The sequence below is a fragment of the Phocoena sinus genome, chromosome 18 (assembly GCF_008692025.1).
Source record: "Phocoena sinus isolate mPhoSin1 chromosome 18, mPhoSin1.pri, whole genome shotgun sequence".
NCBI lineage: Eukaryota > Metazoa > Chordata > Mammalia > Artiodactyla > Phocoenidae > Phocoena > Phocoena sinus.
Genome location: NC_045780.1, coordinates 23,495,023 through 23,510,316, shown reverse-complemented (window position 1 = coordinate 23,510,316; position 15,294 = coordinate 23,495,023). Strand labels below are relative to the sequence as shown.

Genomic DNA, 15,294 nt, shown 5'->3' with positions numbered 1-15,294 from the left:
ATCAGAAGAAAAAAGAAACTAACAGTTATTTAACATGCTGGGGGGAAATCATAGCCCCTGTGTCTCACCTCAGTTTTCAGGGGGCTAGGAGATCGATATAAATGAATGTAAAAGGAAAAGAGTCTCAGAATGCAAGCATGTGGAGGCCCAGTAAGGAGCCAAGGACCAGGAATCAGGAGCCATGAGCAGCGGAGGTGAGAAGGGAGGTTGCGGGGGTGGGGGGGATACGGCTTAGCTCAGTGACTTAAACTCTATTTGATTAAAATCAGGAAATAAGTGGGCTGGTCTAGGGGGCTCACCAATGCCTCTCCTAGCTTCAGCAGTCTGTATTCTGCAGTTCTCTTGAGGTAAAAATAGTGGTGAAATTGAGCCCATCTCCAGTCCAAATTTTATACGTAAAGCAGAATTCCCATTATCATCACATTCTATCTTGCTTTTTATACTGTGGGTGGACCGTGAGAAATGTCCAGCAAATCGTGGACTTAAAATTGAGCACATCAATCACCAGCTGGGCAGAAAAGCAGACTGAAAAGACCAGACCCATCAACTAAGACCCAAGGACCCATGAGGGAAAGGTCAGACCTTGGAGTGCTCCTTAAGTGACCTGGCAACTCTCAGAAATCTACGTGAGCTCATGTTACCCGATGCCGAGCGGTGAAACTACATCACAAACACCTCTTTTCTCCTTCTCCCTAAATGATAAATAGAAGGAGTACCTGGGGAAATTATATTGTAAAAAGAAACTCAGCACAACAGCTTTTTTATGGACTTTACAGTTAGGTCATTACCAAGATCTTCCTGAAATAAATTGTGAGTAGCACTGAAGAAATACAAACCACTAGGGAAGAAATATAAACCCAGGAGAAAAGAAAACAAGTTGCACAGAGAATTAGTGAAGGACAAAATTGCCGAGTGCCACTCTGTATTTAAATGATTGAAAAATGTGTAATGCACTGGTTCAGGAAATGAGTTAGGATAAAATGTAAATCATGGGTGAAAACATATTTCTCTAATACCGTGAATGAGAGTACCGGTGCTTGCCAATGAAAGCCTTCTGACCGGAATACCTGAGCGATACCCGGCTTAAAATAAATTAAAGTGGTGGTGTGGTGGAGGACATAAAAAGTGGAATGTGTATGCATGGGGGACAGCAGAATAAATTACAAATGTAACTACAATAAACTACAAAACAAACGAAAGAAGAAAAAGGTGATAATAAAGGTGTGGAGTGTCATTTTGCTCATCTTTCATTTATAAGCACCATTTGTAATGCCCCTTCCTTGGAAACCTATAACCAGAGTTCAAATATACTTTCTCCTTTTTTATCTTCCCCAATTACTTCCAGAAAATAAAGCTGTTGTGGCCATTTACTTAGTGTGTGTGTGTGTGTGTGTGTGTGTGTGTGTGTGTGTGTGTGTGCGCGTGTGAGAGAGAGAGAGAGAGAGACAGGGAGAGAGCGAGCGCGAGAGCGAGATACAGAGATGAAACAGAAAGCACCGAAGCTGGAGAGGTAATTACCAAACTGAGGGAGTCGCATCAAGTTAAGAACTTCATGAGGCAGGGTCTTTTCAGTGATCAACTGAGTGAAGTGGGTGGTCTATAAAGTGAGCACCAGATTGGGCAATACATTTGTTTAAGCTTCCCTTGATGACTATTCAGGGTGCTTTGTTAAACAGAGAGGAGAAAACTTAGTCTTTAACTAACCATCTAACATCCTGGTACTGAATTCCCAATTCCACTCTTTGGTTACAAGTCCAGAAACGTTAACTGACTATGTCTGGCTAGCCCATTGGTTGATCTTTAAAACTGATAACACTACATGTTTATGTGCAAAGAGAGAAGGAGACTGAAAGAATATATGTAAATGTTAACCATAGTTATATCTGGGTAGTGACACTCTGAATGATGTGTTTCCTTTTATGTGCTTCTTTTAGGTTTCCAAGTTTTTTTGCATTGAGCATATACTCTTTTGTATGAAGAAAAATAAAACAAAAACCATAACGACAAACCTGGACCCAGAAAAACTGCAGCTCCCACCTACGCTTCTCGGCCTCTCTGTTTATTCTCTTACTCAGATAAAGAGGATTCTTCTCCCTCTGAGTCATTCTTCTCCTTCCTCTTTGTTTCCATGTTGTATTCTTTCACCACCCCCCCCTACACTTCTCCCTGTTTTCTCTTCACAGCCTTCATTTCTGATGAGAAGGAAATGGGCTGCTTTTCCTAATCCTCATGTTTCCTCTCCTAACCAGCTGCACGGAGAAAGCCCCGGAGCACGACTCCCTCGCAACCGCAGCCCAACTGGAGATGATGGATAATTACATCAGTCTGGCTGGGAGCGTGACACCTGCTATACACAGGCGGCCATGTGTGCATCCGGGTTCAGGGTTTCAGCGTGGATGAGGCTGCTTCTTTGCATGGTTAGACTATAGAGAAATGGAGTCAAGGCCAGAACACAAGGATTCATTTTAGTGTCCGTGGCTGGAGGGAGATACTACAATGGCCAAACAGTACGTGTCTGCGGCCAAAGCCCATTTTGATTTGCTGCATTCAAGAAAAGATCCATTTCACTATAAAGCTGGTACTCTTGGCCTGGAGGCAATTTCTAAAAGAGGTGGTGGAGGGGAGGGTCATTCAAAGGTCATCCACCAACTATGGCTGACAGTGTGCAGGGGGGGGGGGGGGGGGAAGCCAAGTTCCTTTATCCTGGGAATGGCTGCAAATCCCCCAAGGGTCCATATTTCCTACTGCAGACACTGGGGAAAGCGAAAAAAGGTAGAAGCCAAGCGATTTTAATGGTCTGCAGGGCAATGCCATTATTTCTACCCCTGGCTCCCACATGCGTCCATCTGCTAACCTCACTGCTTTCAGAAGAGACGATTACTAATTAGGATGCATTTGATGATCAAGTTAATTACGGGCAGAGCAGGAGCTCTAATGGTGGGCTGAAGCCTCCCAGAAGTAAACTTTATTAGGGCTTCTCTTTCTCGTCCCAGAAGTGAAGAGATTTCTTTTCACAGTTCAAATTTAATAAATAAAAGCCACGTGTGTGTTCCTTTCTTCTTGCTAGCTCTTACTCTGCTAACGTAAAAACCACATTAAGGGCTGTGACAGAGTCAGAAAAGAGGCAACGGGTTTTTGCCAAAAATATTTCTCGCAAGCAAGGAGCGCCGGAAGGGTAGAGCTTCCCCATGTCCTGCTCCCCTGGTCACTGTGGCCCTGAAGCCCCACTTCTCCACCTGGTCCACTGTGGGGAGTTACGGGGTGACAGAGGGAATGCAGGGGCCGTGGTCAGGCAGGCCTGGGTTGGAAATCTGACTCTACCGCGACCATGCTGGACCCTGGGCAAGTCACCCTTCATCTCTGGGTCTCGAGTTCTACCTGAGAAGCCGGGATAAGCTCATACTCCTGAGATGTGAGCACGGAGTGGAGTAAAGAAGTTGTTTTTGAGAGTAAACTGGGGCGAGCAGGTCCTCCAGCTGTAAGGGGCGGAGAGGCAACAGCACCGGCCACCCCAGGGTCAGGAAGCTCAGCTCTGGATTTGTCCAGACTTACTCTGCAAGTCCTGAGCCTTCTCTTAAACCTCTACATGTCTTCACGTTGGCCCCAGGAATGTGGCGATTGCAGTTTGCCTTTGCAGAACAGCTTTTCCAAATGCGTTCACATAGGTGACCTCATTTTACGGCCACAAACGCTGACCGAGGCTGGCAGGGTCCATTCTCCAGATGCAGAACCTGAGGTTCAGATAGGCTGATTTGTACACGGTTGTGCAGAAAACAGCCAAGCTGGAAACCCTCTCCCTCCTCCTACTGCTTTGGTGTTTTCATTTTCTTGGGCAGAAGCTCGGTGCCGCTCACGTCCACGAAGGCAGAGTATCTCCTTCCTTATCTGAAGGTCTCTCTCTGTCCAGTGAAAATGGCAAGATGCCCATGGTCCTCCCTTGTTTGAAACTGCTGAAAACTCAGGGCGGTTTCCTCTCCGTGAGCTTCACTTTTAGTCCTCTGTATCTTGTCTGGAGTCAAATGGGAATGTGCCTTAGTAACTCCTAAGCCCCTAAGCAGATGTCAGGTGCGATCATTTCAAACGGGTTGGGCTTTGCAATGTGAAGCCCTGAGCCAAGAACCGGAGCACCGGTTACTATTTCTCGTTCCAAATGTCCCCAACCATCCCTTCAAGAGTCTCACACTGCAGTGGGTACAGACATTCTGAGAAGTGCCAGGGAGCGTGATCTGCAAATGTCAGAAAATGCACATGCTGCCACCGAGACAGCTGACGTTTAGCAGCCAGAGGGAAGGGGCACTGAATTATAAATATTATCATCACCATCACGCAGGCTGCTATTACAATGCATCATCCCAAGGTACTGGTTGAAGAACAGGTAGAAAAGGAAATGACAAACTCTGGGGTAGTTAAGGAAGGACAACCACGGTACACCCCAAATTAAGCAGCGCTGTGAACCCTGATATCCTGCCCTGGAACCTATGTAAAGCCACATCTGAGAGATGTACATGTTTCTATGATTGTTCTGATTCTAGCAAAATATCAAAGGCTTTTAACATGAATGTGGGAAATGCCTTGTGAGTTGTTTTCTATTCAGAAAGAAAGAAACTTCATCTGGGTAAGTTGAAATAAAATAAAGTAAACATGGATCATGTCTCTGCAGCCACAGCTCGTAAAAATTCCAGATATGTGTGTGAATATGTCTTTATGCATACATATTATTTTTTGAACTTTTTTTTTATACATTTATTTATTTATTTATTTTTGGCTGAGTTGCGTCTTTGTTGCTGCGCGCGGGCTTTCTCTGGTTGCGGAGAGCGGGGGCTACTCTTCATTGCGGTGCGTGGGCTTCTCATTGCCATGGCTTCTCTTGTTGCGGAGCACGGGCTCTAGGTGCGTGGGCTTCAGCAGCTGTGGCACGTGGGCTCAGTAGCTGTGGCTTGCGGGCTCTAGAGCGCAGGCTCTAGGCGCACGGGCTTAGTTGCTCCACTGCATGTGGGATATTCCCAGACCAGGGCTCAAACCCATGTCCCCTGCACTGGCAGGTGGATTCTCAACCACTGCGCCACCAGGGAAGCCCCCTGTGTCAAATTTTTAAAGAACCCACTTAGGGCTTCCCTGGTGGTGCAGTGGTTGAGAGTCCGCCTGCCGATGCAGGGGACACGGGTTTGTGCCCCGGTCCGGGAAGATCCCACATGCAGCGGAGCGGCTGGGCCTGTGAGCCACGGCCGCTGAGCCTGCGCGTCCGGAGCCTGTGCCCTGCAACGGGAGAGGCCACAACAGCGAGAGGCCCGCGTACCGCAAAAAAAACCCAAACCCAAACCAAAACAAAAAAACCCACTTAAAAATCCAACTTCTCTCTTGTTATTACATACTGCAGCCTCTTCCTGTCACCTTTTCCAGACTACTTACCTTCCTTTTCTCCTCCCTTAAGCCCCTCTAATTTGTGGATCTGCTTCTTTACTCTGAAGCACCTATATTCCAAAATATTCTGCCTTAAGTCTCTATGTTCCTGCCTCTTAGACACTCAGAATATGTGCTCACTGTTCTTCCCTTCCCTTGTTTCTGGAAAGCCGGAAAAACATGTAATATTCTTCCCCCACCCCCTCCCCGGGCACCATGCTAACCAAGGATTCATTCAACAACTGGATTAAGCTAAAAGCCCCTGAAACAGGTCCTTGTTCAAAATGTCAGACCTGGTCCATGTGTGTTTGCTTTTGCTTTTTCCTTCCTCCACAGGCAATTAAAATGTCTGTCAGTGATTAAACTTAAGAGAGCAGAGCGAATGGGAAGGGAATTCCATGGAGTTCTTAGTGTAGGACAGACCCTGGCCTTTGTGGAATTCCCAAATCTCCTCAAAATGAAGTCTGCCAGTCAGTGAGCCACCGGGCAGGAGAAAGACTCAGCTGTGGAGGTGACTTGGACTCAGCCATCAGTAAGCCACACGGAGTCCTAGAAAAGTGACCCCAGCCCTTCATCCCCGATACAAACAGGCTACCACGCATTACCTCACGTGAGAAGGAACCTGGAGCATGAAAGAGACTGACGCAGACACAGAAACCAAACAACCAGTCCTGGAATAAATAGAAATGATTCAGGAACAATAAGAATTAAAAAATTCTAATTAGTATTCTCAAAAAGATTTGAGAAGATACTGCAACCAAAAAATAAGACTGTGTGAAAAGATAGTAGACAAAGAACAGAAATAACATTTGCATATAAAATAACACAATTATCAAATAGAAGCTTCAGTGGAAAGGATAAAAGATAAAGTTTTAACAGATAATATGAGAAAAAGGACAATGGGCACAGAGCATCAGCCTCGTAGGTCCCTTATATGACTGCTGGGCATTTCAGAAAGAAAATGAAAACAGAAATGACAAGTGAACAGTTATCAAGAGAATGGAGACCCCTGTTGCATTTATCCGTGTTATCTGTCTGCAGCACCTCGCCCAAGTTCTGTTTTTTTGTTTGCGGTACGCGGGCCTCTCACTGTTGTGGCCTCTCCCGTTGCGGAGCACAGGCTCCGGACGCGCAGGCTCAGCGGCCGTGGCTCACGGGCCCAGCCGCTCTGCGGCATGCGGGATCTTTCCGGACCGGGGCACGAACCCGTGTCCCCTGCATCGGCAGGCGGACTCTCAACCACTGCGCCACCAGGGAAGCCCGCGCCCCAGTTCTTTGTAGCATCACCTGTGAAGGCCACTGGGAGCAGTGGGCTGCTGGCCTTTCTAGGATTTTCAAAATTTTTAAGGGACATGCTTTTTTTTCAGAAATTAAGAAGAAATTATATAAAGTTGTCTTGGGTAAGTTCATTTTACCTGTCTTCCCCTAAAGTTTTCTGATGATCAAAACCACCCCCACCGCCAGCAGAGCCAGCACCCCTACCACAGTCACCATCCCCAGCACAGCCATCATCATCGCAATCCTTGATATGACTCCTGCTGCCATAATAATGATCCTGACTTTGACATGTACACGTGAGACTTCATTACATATGAAATCAGGAAGGGAATTGAACACAAACTTTTCACTATCTCTAAGAATGTACTTACTAAGCAACTGAATCGTTTAAAGGAGATTTCACAAGAGATGCTTAACTTTCCTAAAGTGGTCAGATAGATGCACTCACTGATGTTCTCATTTCAACACACTTTCATTTATTTCTTAATATATATCCCAAAGGCCAATCCTTGACCAACTTCTGGTAAAACTAGCTGGGGTTACTTTGTATTTTAAGAAAGTAACATTATTGTATTTCTCTGTCCTCTTCTGTAAAATTAGTCTAGACTAGCTTTTGTAATACATATACAGAGAATCCCACATCTACTCCTCTTTGAGCATAAGGGAAAAAAAACAATTACTTAATTTCTAAAATGGTGTTGGTCGTAATAGTCCTCTTTCCCCCAATTTTTTTTCCTGGTCTCCCCTGCTGAAAATTGTCAAGACAGCGGACTAGCCCTGGTCTTTAATAATGGCAAGCCAAGAGCGTTAGAGAGTTCTACGTGGGCTAATGGTTTACTGGCCTAAGACAGCTGGTCTGGGCTTCCCTGGTGGCGCAGTGGTTGAGAGTCCGCCTGCCGATGCAGGGGACGCGGGTTCGTGCCCCGGTCTGGGAAGATCCCACGTGCCGCGGAGCGGCTGGGCCCGCGAGCCATGGCCGCTGGGCCTGCGCGTCCGGAGCCTGTCCTCCGCAACGGGAGAGGCCACAACAGTGAGAGGCCCGCGTAACGCATAAAAAAAAAAAAAAAAAAAGACAGCTGGTCTTCAGATGACATTTGCTAACAGCATTAAACAGCATCAGCTGGAAGTACGTATGAGGGACCCTTCTGACATAGTCATCATTAGTCACTCACAGTTTTATAACCAGCAGCTTATAATGGTATCCTCTTATCATCTAAATATTTACCAGTCCTATCAATATGATTTACACATGGCTTCAAAAAGAATTCTGATTTTTAAGTTGGTTATTTAGAAATATGACATACTGACTTATCCTCGTGAATAAAAATACAGATCCTGTTTAAATTCAGGTGTGGTTAAAACCGTAACGAGATACTAATATACGCGTATTATAGTGGCTAAAAAAGACAGAGTAAAATAAAACAAACCAACTGGCCATTCCAAGTGCTGGCTGATAAGGACACAGAACAATTGTAGTTCTCATGTAAACCCTCGGGAAAGCACAATGGGACAGACACTTTGGAAAACAGTTTAGCATTTTCTTAAAATGTCAAACACACTTACCATATGACCCAGCAATCCTACTCCTAGGTATTTACCCAAGTGAGATGAAAAATTATGTCCAAACAAAGAGTCTGTAAGTGAATGTTTATAGCAGATTCATTCATATTGGCCTCAAACAGGAAACCACCCAAATGTCCATTAACTGGTGACTAGATAAACAAAGCATGGCCCTTCCTTACCGTGGAATGCCATTCAGCATAAAAAGAACGAACAACAGACACATACAGCAACACAGATGAATCCCTAATTCATTATGCTGACTGACAGAAGCCAGGCTCAAGAGGTTGTACACAGTACGATTCCACTTATATGACTTTCCTGAAAAGGCAGAACCATGAGGGTAGAAAACAAATCAGTGGTTGCTGGGAGTGCGGTGGACTAAAAAGGGGCATAAGGGAACTTTGGGGGGCGGTGATGGAATTATTTTATATATTGATTGTGGTAGCGATGGTTACATGACTGTATGAATTTGTCAAAACTCCCAGAACCCTCACAAGTGTAGTTTTTTTGTGTGCAAATTTTACCTCGATCGACCTAAGAAAATAATTCAGTGTGGTAACCTGAAGGTAAATAAGAATTTCAAATATGGATATGCTTTTCTTGGATACCTAAAGATATAAACGAAAGCCTGCAACCTGACTCTCCCTGTGGCAGAGACAGGTTAACTGTTGCCAGCTTCAGATCAGGTTAAGGCTACCATGTTACCATGGATACAAGCTATCATTTCCTTTTGTGTGAAACCTCTAACATTAAATTGTGACTCACATGCAAGGCAAGGGGAGACTAAGAAACAACCAGACAAAGTCACCCGAGGCTCTTTCATTTTTCAGAGCCCTGCCCTTAAAGTTTCCTCCATGAACTCATGAGAAACCATGGGAAGTCAGTGAACATACCCTTCAGGGATGAAAAGAAGAAAGGTTAGAAACTTTTTGGCTAAACATGAAGGCAACTCTAAAAATTTTATGCTTGTCTTAAGGCTGTTAAGACTGTTTATATTCTTGTTTGTTGCAGAAATAATTTCCCCTATATGGATTGCTAAAGCAATGACATATGAGAGACCAGCCCTCTCCTCTATCTGTTGACTTGCCTGGGAGACGATGCTTTTCTGATTTATAAAGTGGACAGAGGGCAGATTGAGGGTGGGTTTTAAAGTCAGGAGAACTCTTTGCAGTGGGGCTCAAACTGGCAAGTTGTGGGGATTCGCTCAAAGCGGGTAAGGTAGAAAGATGACTCTTAAATGAGCACATATATTTAAAAACTATATTAAAGATGTGTTGCCACAGTGATCGCCGTGCATCCAGCTAACCACTAGTGAAAATGGAAATCATAACTGCTGCCTTTGCACTAGTGCTTTCCGCGTGCTAAGGAGGTGCTACACGGACCCCTAGGGCATCACCTCTCCCCACACCCTGCCCTGCCCTTTATGATCCAAGAATCCTAAACAACCCAGAGCTCCCCGGAGGCACCAGGCGAGTTCTTGCCTCTGTGCCTTTGTCCATTCGTTCCTCCATTCAACAAATATTGAATTGTGTCCCCCCAAATTTATATGGTGATGTTCTAAAGCCTGTACTTCAGAATGCAAGCTTATTTGGAAACAGGGTCACGGCAGATGTCATTAGTTAAGACGAGGTCATACAGGAATAGTGTGGGCCCCTTAATCCTATACAAATTGTGACCTTATAAAAAGGGGAAATTGGGACACAGGCACACACGCGGGGAGAAGGCCATCTGAAGACGAAGGCAGAAAGCAGGGTGATGCATCTACAAGCCAAGGAAGGACAAAGCTCGCCAGCAAACCTGAGGAGGAAAGGGGAAAGTCCGGAGCAGACTCCCCCTCGCCGCCCACAGAGGGACCAACCCTACCAGCACCCTGCTCTTGCACTTCTAGGTCCAGAACTTTCTGTGGTTTAAACCAAACCAGAACAAACCAAAACAAACTTCCAAACAAAATTCCCCCCAAAACAAAGCAAACACAGTGAAGTACATTTCCTACGGACAAGGAGATTCTGCAAATGTATGAGAAGCCGCGAGAACGGAACTGCTCCTTTAAGGGGCTGGAGCTCCGTGGGGATGCACAGCGGGGGGCTCCAGTGTGGACCGGGGCGGGGCGCTGACACCCCGCATGCTTCTTCCTGATTGGCTAGCTCACCCTCGCCTCCTGACTTCTTTCAGATTTGAAGCTTCAACCAGCTTAAAGGTTTTTTTTTTTAATATAACATCTTTATTGGAGTATAATTGCTTTACAATGTTGTGTTAGTTAGTTAGTAACAAAGTGAATCAGCTATACGTATACATATGCCCCCATATCCCCTCCCTCTTGCGTCTCCCTCCCACCCTCCCTATCCCACCCCTCCAGGCGGTCACAAAGCACCGAGCTGGTCTCCCTGTGCTATGCAGCTGCTTCCCACTAGCTATCTATTTTACATTTGGTAGTATAAAGACGCAGACGTTGAGAATGGACTTGAGGACATGGGGAGGGGGAGGGTCAGCTGGGACGAAGTGAGAGAGTGGCATGGACTTATATATACAGCTTAAAAGTTTATATCGACTTTTCATGCAACCAGAGTCATCTTTCCTGGAGGAAAAGAGGGCCCGACGCATAAGGTATGAGAGACGGCGGACGCTCCTCCTCCTGGCAAGGGCGCCACTCACCCCCAACGTGCGGACAGATGGACAAGCCCCGGGAGCTCCCGGCGGCAGCTGTTAACACCGATTTCCAAGCGCGGGGGGCCTGAGCCCCGCCTGTAATGACACTTTCCTGGCTGGGTCTGACCTCTGAATCTCGCTGATTTGTCTAACACACACTGTGAGCATCAGCGAGTTAGGACTCAAAGCCAAGACGCCAAAATGGCTTTTAAATGGCAGGAGATGTTTAAGACAGAATTTCTGTGACTTGGTCATTAACTTGTTTGTATCCCGATCCACGCTTTCTTACATCCCTTCCTCTCAATTATTTTTTCCCTGCTTGGCGGAGGTTTTAGCCGCAGCAGTTACCTCTAATCATCGCGACACTTTTGTAGGCAATTCAGGCTCCTGCTCTTAGAGAGCAGTCAATATCGGTGGGGGAATTCGAAAAAATTATCCTACTCACTATACAATTGCCCATCACCTTGCTTATATTTTCCTTGTTTATAGAGAACAATCTTTTTTTTCCAGAAAAGAGTGGTTAGATTTATATACTCAGAGGAGTAATACAAATAACCATGTGTGATGATAATTCAGGCTATATTATTCTAAGATAATTCACACACCTTAAGAGTATCACGTATCAGTCAATGTCTTCAGATACAAACCCAGCTATGACTCTTTGATTCTACCCTCTGCTGTCAGTGCCCAGTCTTTTCCCACCCCCTCAAGCCCTCATTTCCCACAGTCCACGTTCCTTCCGCTTCCTCCAAAGCCCACAGCTTCTATCTCTTTCTTACATGAGCTGGAAAGACCCAGCTTTAACGAGAGTGTGCCAGGATGAAGCCTGTCGATCTTTAACAAAAGCAGAGCTGCTGGCCTGTTTCTGAAGTTACCTATCGCCCCAAATTTTAGTGCTTCATCCACCCCATCAACAAACATTTCTGAAATACACAGTGTGTTCAGAGAACCGGTCTACATCCTAAGTATCATCCAAGATGAGAAATGGAAATAATACAGTTTACGTATTCATCTATCTCAAAAACAAACTCGCCACGCTTCTGTAGAAATCAGTCTGCCTGCTTTTAAGTTGAGAAGTTCTAAGATTACAGAACACTGGTGTCACAACTGGCAAGGATTTTCTGACCGTTTGCCATGAGGCTAAATTTTATATACGGAGCTTGCAAACTCCTAGCTTCTCTTCCTTTGCTTCCCACTTCGAGGGTGTAGCGCTTCAACCTATTTCTTTAGTGTGGCTTCTCCCCTGACCCTCCCCTTCCACGGTCATCGGCACTTTCCTGACCTAGCCACTAAGCTTTGCTGCTGTTCTTTTTTCTCCTCCACCTTTCCCAGCAAATAGCCGCCACTGCATACGCACGTCCCTTTCTCTAGAGAACAAAGACACCAATGCGGGCGCAGGTACCTGTTGCATGCCTTGCATGGTCTGCTGCAGGAACTGCACCTGCTGGTCCTTGGTCAGGTTTTCTTCCGTTCGAAACAGCTGCTCTTTCTCCTGCTTCAGCAGCTCCACTTCGTTCCTGTAGGCGTCCAGCTGCCACCGGAGGCTGTCGTTCTCTTCTTTAAGCGCGTAGGCCTGGGCGGCCAGGGCTGAGGGGCAAACAGAATGAGTTCAAGTGAGTGACCTTCTCGCTTAGATGGACAGCCTTCAGTGCGAAAGGGATTCTAAACCGGATTCTTCACGTTTGTACCAAACCCAAATGAGCTACCCTGGGGGGCTTTATTTTGCAGCTGGTGAGCATTGCTTCTTTGGGAATTTTTCGCTATTCTATTTGTCCTGTCTTATGTACGATTGTGGGCACAGGATTGACTCCTTCCAAATTCTTGTCTCTTGATCTCTTCCCTGATCCCAGGCTCCCTCTCAGAAGCTGATTCGTGTTGCTAGGTGATGAGAGTGCCCAGAACTCCAGGGAATCATCGTTATCTACCTCGTGGCTGCCCTTTCCCTTTCGGCAGGAAGGCAGGAAGGCAGGACGGCTTAGCTCCTTGGAGGGCCACTTTCTTTCAAATTATCAGCGGCCCCCCAATGGAGGCACGCAGCCGCAGCCGCCCAGGGGAGCTGGGGATTGATCCACACACACACTGTTCCTTCCTGCTCTACTGCCGGGTCAGACTGACTGCATGAGTCAGTTAGTTAGCTAGTTAGTTCCCTCTGACTCCTATCAGAATGCTGACCTGATTCCATCTGTTTCACCAACAGATTCCTACCCTAATACTCCTTCCTGAAACCTGAAATTCTCTATGTGCAGATTCAGAGCTCACTCACATCTCCACCTGACTGAGAAACCGAGACACTTAACTCAGGGTCTTACGCATCTCAAGGCTCCAAAAACAGCTGAAATGGAATAGAACAGAGTGAATGGTTCAAAACAAAATTGAGGATGGCGACTCCCTTCCCTAGTTTCCAGCTTACTGCTTGGTGGTCTCTGCAATAATCACAATAGCTTCCGAAGTACTCTCTGTACGACAGACACGGGACCGTGAACTAACTCACATCATCCCCCCATCAAGCCTCTGATGTGGGTGCTGCTCTTACCCACCCCCTCTCTAGAGATGAGAAAAATGAGGCTCAGGGAAGTTAGAGAACCTGTCTGATCCCACAAAGAGAGTAGCATCAACAGCCTTCAAACCCAGATGGGGCTCCAGAGTCTCTGCTCCCTGTCACTGGGATATTCTGCCAGCCAGATGAGTTTAGTTCATACCAGACTGTTTGAAAAGAACTCCAAATGCTCCCCCTCTACTGTCTCACCAGTTTCCCATGCTTTCTTCCCCCCTCCTTCAGAAAATCCATTCTCTACTTTTGTAAGCAAGAGAAAAGTGTAGATATTTTAAAAGCTTCTTATCAGAAGCTTCTTTAAAGAAGTAACTTCCGGTTGGTAAGGGCATGGCATGGAGTCCCTGTCCAGCAGGTTCTCGGTCCAGGATCATTTCCGCACCCCACACCATATCCAATACCAATCCTAGAGCCAAATCCAGGTCAGCCCCTCAGATGTTCCACCCACACATTACCGTGCAATGGTGACAGATCTGTACGGAGGTGCCCTGAAACCCCAGTGAGTTCTCTCCTTAAATATCAACCATCAAATTATGTTAACAGTAGTTTTATAGTTGAGTGTTTTATGGTATTCTACTTTGCAAAATGATTATGTATAGTACACACTGAAATACTAATCGAATAGAACATGCACTTAACCAGAAAATTCCCTACCTCAAACCGTCAGGGATCAATTAGTTGACAAGCAGTTACTGCATATGTACTCCATGCCCGAGCCTGTCTGGGCATCTTGGATCACAAGACAGAGAGACAGAGTATGTCTCTTCTCTCAAGGAGCTTGAAATATAATAGAAACCAACACGTTTGAAAGGAACACACTCAAAGCAAGAGAGAAGAGCCTGATGCCTGGCATATAGCAGGCACTCAATAAATGTTGGCTGGCTAAATAAACAAGTGACTAATTTAGTGTCAAGGTTTATTGCAAGAGAATCCATCCTACAGGAATTCAGAGAAGAGAAAGGAAAAGGCAGACTGGATTAATAAAAGAGGGCTTTCGGGCTTCCCTGGTGGCGCAGAGGTTGAGAATCTGCCTGCTAATGCAGGGGACACGGGTTCGAGCCCTGGTCTGGGAGGATCCCACAATGCCACGGAGCAACTGGGCCCGTGCGCCACAACTACTGAGCCTGTGCGTCTGGAGCCGGTGCTCCGCAACAAGAGAGGCTGTGACAGTGAGAGGCCCGCGCACCGCGATGAAGAGTGGCCCCCGCTTGCCACAACTAGAGAAAGCCCTTGCACAGAAATGAAGACGCAACACAGCAAAAATAAATAAATTAATAACTTAAAAAAAAAAAGAGGGCTTTGAAGGGTGAAAGCCCAAGAACTGGGGAAGGGCACCTCACTCAGGGGCAAGAGCAGAAGCAAAGCCCAGAGATGAGAACTGAAGATAGAATATTTGGGGCAGGAAGCAGAGAAGCTTGACCAAAAGGCAAGAGTCTGTCTGGAAGCAGCTGAGAGAAAGCTGAGCCACACCGGGTGATGAGAGAGGATGGAGGTTCAGAAGTCAGGCTGGAGAGGTAGGGTCAAATGGGGAGGTCAACTGAGATCCACTGAAGGTGCCCAGGCGGCAGAAGGACGTGATGCGATCGGTGATTTAGGAAGATTGGTCTGGCAATGGTGCGTGGAATGAACTGGAGGCTGAATAAAGGAAATTTTATTTGGTGTATATGTGTGTGCAAAACAGAGGAACTGCCAATTTTACAGTTTTCAGGGACATAAAATCGGAAATGGGGCTTCCCTGGTGGCGCAGTGGTTGAGAGTCCGCCTGCCGATGCAGGGGACACAGGTTTGTGCCCCGGTCCGGGAAGATCCCACATGCCGCGGAGCGGCTGGGCCCGTGAGCCATGGCCGCTGAGCCT

At 46.4% G+C, this 15,294-nt stretch overlaps 1 protein-coding gene across 7 annotated transcripts in view; it reads right to left on the bottom strand.

Moving 5' to 3' along the window:
- ENOX1 (ecto-NOX disulfide-thiol exchanger 1) overlaps positions 1-15,294 on the bottom strand; it is a 622,833-nt gene that overhangs the window by 83,814 nt on the left and 523,725 nt on the right. For all 7 annotated transcript variants that reach the window (XM_032611636.1, XM_032611631.1, XM_032611635.1 and 4 more), the window contains one exon: positions 12,290-12,474. In XM_032611636.1, the coding sequence (XP_032467527.1) occupies positions 12,290-12,474 (185 nt within the window). The remainder of the gene's footprint in view (positions 1-12,289; positions 12,475-15,294) is intronic.